Genomic DNA, 3,795 nt, shown 5'->3' on the forward strand with positions numbered 1-3,795 from the left:
TAGGTGGGCCGAGTCGGCTTTTTATAAAGCCTCCAGATATGAAACGTTCTCCAAGACTCAATTCAGCTGAACTCTGCTCTCTGACCAGTTCAAGGGCCGGACGCCGGACCAGCCCACCAGCCTCCTGAGCCTCCACGGGCAGGTCAGCTCTCCAGGTCTGCCTCCAGGTCTGCTGTCTCAGTTGATAGATTTAATGGAGATGCACTTATGACTTCTGGTGACTAGTAGTTTTCTTGAATACTTATGTTGAATGCACTTATTGTAAGTTGCTTTGGATGAAAGCATCTGCTAGATGACTGTAATGTAATGTAACTATGGGCAACTTTTTTGGGGGTTGGAGAAAGACAATGAATAAACCAAACTATCAGTGAGCGGTGCATTTGTTCCCAGATTCCCACCCTCCATTACTGTACATTTCATTGCAGTTTATATCTATATAGGATTATGGTGCAATAAGATACCAAATGAACATATTCCCATTTATGGTAGCTCTACCAACGGAACATCCAGCGAATGATTGCACAACACATAACAAGTATCCACCACACACTGTGGTAACAAACCAGCCTTTCTTCACCTGGATGTGTTTGGTAAACTGCTCTACTGTGAGTGTAAAGTGAGTAACTGTGATGTTGTGTGTGTTGTCAGTCATGTCGACTCCAGGCCTGCTGCTCCTGCTGTTCATGTCCTCCTGCCTTTCAGTCTTAAGCGCTCCGGGAGGCACTTCGATGGGGACTTCTGAGGAGGGACAACTGAAGCACGAAAATCATGAACATCCAATTTATTCCTTCCTTAAGAAAAATCGTTGGGTGATTGCAGGGTTAGTTGCTGAAAATATTGGCTACATACCAAAAGCTGGGCCATACCTTGCTGGAATTTCGAAAAACCTGCTACTGCTAAAGCCAGAATCAGAGGCACTGGAAGCTATCAGCTCTGAAATTAAAGGTCTTGATTTTAAGATTGATGACTTTCGTGCAGAAATGAAATGGGATGCCTGGGCAGCCGGTGCCTACCAAGTTACAGTGAACAACATAGAGAGAGCCTGGATTAAATACACAGAGCTAGAGCGTAGTTATCCTAAAAGCACTAACACAGAAAACGAGGCACTCAAAAATCTTTTTTTCACATTCTACAGCCAGTATGTCGACAGCACCTTAGTCCTGCACCAATTCTTGACCGCTAAACCAGCATCTATAACACAGAACCTCGGAGACGTGCTGGCAGCTAGATTAAGATGTCATGAAAAAGATGTCAAAGAACAGTTTTTATATTTGAATAAACTTATGTGTAAAGGCAACGTACTCAATGAAAAGTACTACGAATTCAAAGGCACAAACACTCACGCCAGCGTTAACACCGCCGTACAGATCGCGTCCCAATCTGCCTCAGCTTTGATAAAATCACACCAGAGATGCTTATCTCACAGCTCTGCGTACATAGAGAGGGACATTTTTGAGCGCATTGATGACACCAAAAAACATAGAGAAATAGAAGACAGTGTCAGGGAGTTTTTGGTCAAAACATATGACCGGTATGACTGGATGGTTGTTGCATTTACAACCAAATACTCAAAGCGTGACCTACCATTCCTAAACTTGCATACTTTTTCAGGGTTTACTGAGGTACAGAGAGGAACAGTGACAGTGGCTGCAGCCAAACAGGTGAAAGGGCATCACACCAAGGCTGCTGCTGTTAAAAGAGCTGTTAAGAAGTGTTTACCGGAGGAGGCTAAATGCTGTTTAAATGTAGTAAAGAAACTAGAGAAATGTCAGGAGACCATTTTTGGAAAACCCTTGTTTCAGACATTCACAGCAGTGCATGGCTATAAATTGAAAAATCACGCTTCCACCAATGATGTGGAAGCACCAGATGATTACGACTTTCCAGAAAGTTCATCTCTCCCCTTTCTCTTTATGGGGAAATGTGGGGTTCTCTCGAAGTACATGGTCTTTATTAAGAGTGACGAAGAGCTGAGGGGCAAAGAGCATCTCTGCTCCAATGTAAACTGTGGGGAAAATGGCAAGTGTGTTGTTGTGCCAGAAACGTTCATAGCAATGTGTGAGTGCCGGTACCCATACTTTGGTGAGCGCTGTGACATGAGCTTAGAGAGTTATAAGAGACTCCTCCAGCAAGAACCAAAGCGCAGAACCCAAACCCCAGAACAATTTCGCAAAAGCAAATCAGTGCCTCCTGCTAATCGTAGATCCAAGTGTTCTAGTCGTAGACCTCTACAGAAGGCCTTCATACTTCCTGCTTACCGCAGGACCCCAGAGCGCCCTGCACAAGGACATAACATCAGGTCGTTGTGTGGTTCTCTGTGCAAAGATGCAACCACTAAATCTCACTAATGTTTTCTGTCTCCCTAAAACACCACAACTTAGTCTACAGCCATGCTAACACTGCACATGCTTTGAGCTAAATGCAGCATTTCTTCAATGACTGAACGTTAACATGCTGATGTATGATCACCACGCTAACCATGCTAACAGTTAACAATGATAAAGGTTTAGAGCTAAATGCACATGTGTGCTATTGACACGTGTAAACCCTTTTGATTATTCACTTCTACAATGTAATAGAAAGTGTACACTTTTGTGTGACATCACCTATTGTTCATGAAAATATTGTCCAGCCTCGACCTTTGAGGCATAAGTTGCTACGCTAATAAAATGTTCTTTCAAAGTAACTGCTGTCTCTGCTTCTTTAAAATAAATGCTTTAAAGATAAAAGGTTCAAGTATTTGCTACAATGAAGAAAGAATGATTTGAATCAATGGGACTGGATACGTCTCAGTGACATACTGTACATGTACACACCGCTCATATTATTGTTTCTAGGATAGTGACCCCCACTGGTCTGTCTGGGCGCCTGCATGCACAACAGCTTCCCAATGAAGCTATCACAGTTCACACTTCATGCTCACCATAGTGTAGCATGTCTAGCATGTCTTCATGCTAGCATGTGCAAACAGAGCTAAACACAAAGAACAGCTGAGGCTGATGTTAAGTCAAAGTGGGACAAATCGTACAAATGAATGAAATGTTAGAGGATGACCAAAGTTATTACACATCATTCTCTAATTAAAATATATATCGGTTCCAAATTTCACGGCAATCCATCCGCCAAGTATAGAGATATTATTCTACAAATGGAGACGTCAGAACCAGAACCGCTAAAGGAAAAGTCAGACCATCACTGAAGCCATTCAGATCTATCCTCTGAGGACCATGAATGTGTCTACGGGCCAAAGTGATGGACTGACGCTACCACACCTTGAGCTGCTAGTGTGGCTTCAAACTGATGTTTGTAATTTTTAAGTCAAATAACAAGTCTGCACGTTTCATATGAAATTGGGTAATATTACAGGATAGAACAAACTCAAACAGCTCAGAGCCCGAATGTGATCCATGCTTCAGCAGAATATAATAAACTGATAATGAAAGTAATCATTGGTTGATGAGGTGGCTTGTTTAAGTCAGCCATGTACACAGAAACTACAAATGTATAATACATCACAGTATTATCACAACAGCGGTTCAATATGCAAAACTCCTGCATCCATGTGGACATGAATCAGCTGACCACAGCGGTGGGGATCGGTGGAGGATCTCTGTATTGAGGCAAGATTTGCCATCTCTGCGTCATAGTGGACAACTTACATATTTAAATTATTTCATTTTTTAAAGAGATCTGATTCTAAAAAGTGATCTTTAAATGAAACTCCCCCTCTCCTTCATTTGGCTTTGAGTCAACGGATATTTCAAAAACAATGAATTTGTGCAAAGTGGCAATAAG

General features: G+C 42.2%; 1 protein-coding gene across 1 annotated transcript; it reads left to right on the forward strand.

Annotated features, from left to right (window-relative positions):
• The first annotated feature begins 107 nt into the window (after nt 1-107).
• Nucleotides 108-2,651, forward strand: LOC137871648 (uncharacterized). The gene is made up of 2 exons (XM_068709520.1): nt 108-167; nt 649-2,651. The coding sequence occupies exon 2, from the start codon at nt 651-653 to the stop codon at nt 2,346-2,348; it is 1,698 nt and encodes a 565-aa protein (XP_068565621.1). The 5' UTR covers nt 108-167; nt 649-650; the 3' UTR covers nt 2,349-2,651.
• The last annotated feature ends 1,144 nt before the right edge of the window (nt 2,652-3,795 follow it).

Source organism: Cebidichthys violaceus, unplaced genomic scaffold, assembly GCF_023349555.1.
Source record: "Cebidichthys violaceus isolate CVI_PGR_0920_01 unplaced genomic scaffold, fCebVio1.0.p SCAF_15, whole genome shotgun sequence".
NCBI lineage: Eukaryota > Metazoa > Chordata > Actinopteri > Perciformes > Stichaeidae > Cebidichthys > Cebidichthys violaceus.

Coding starts and splice junctions, on each gene's coding strand:
- LOC137871648 (XM_068709520.1), top strand. CDS start 651: ATGTCGACTCCAGGCCTGCTGCTCCTGCTGTTCATGTCCTCCTGCCTT.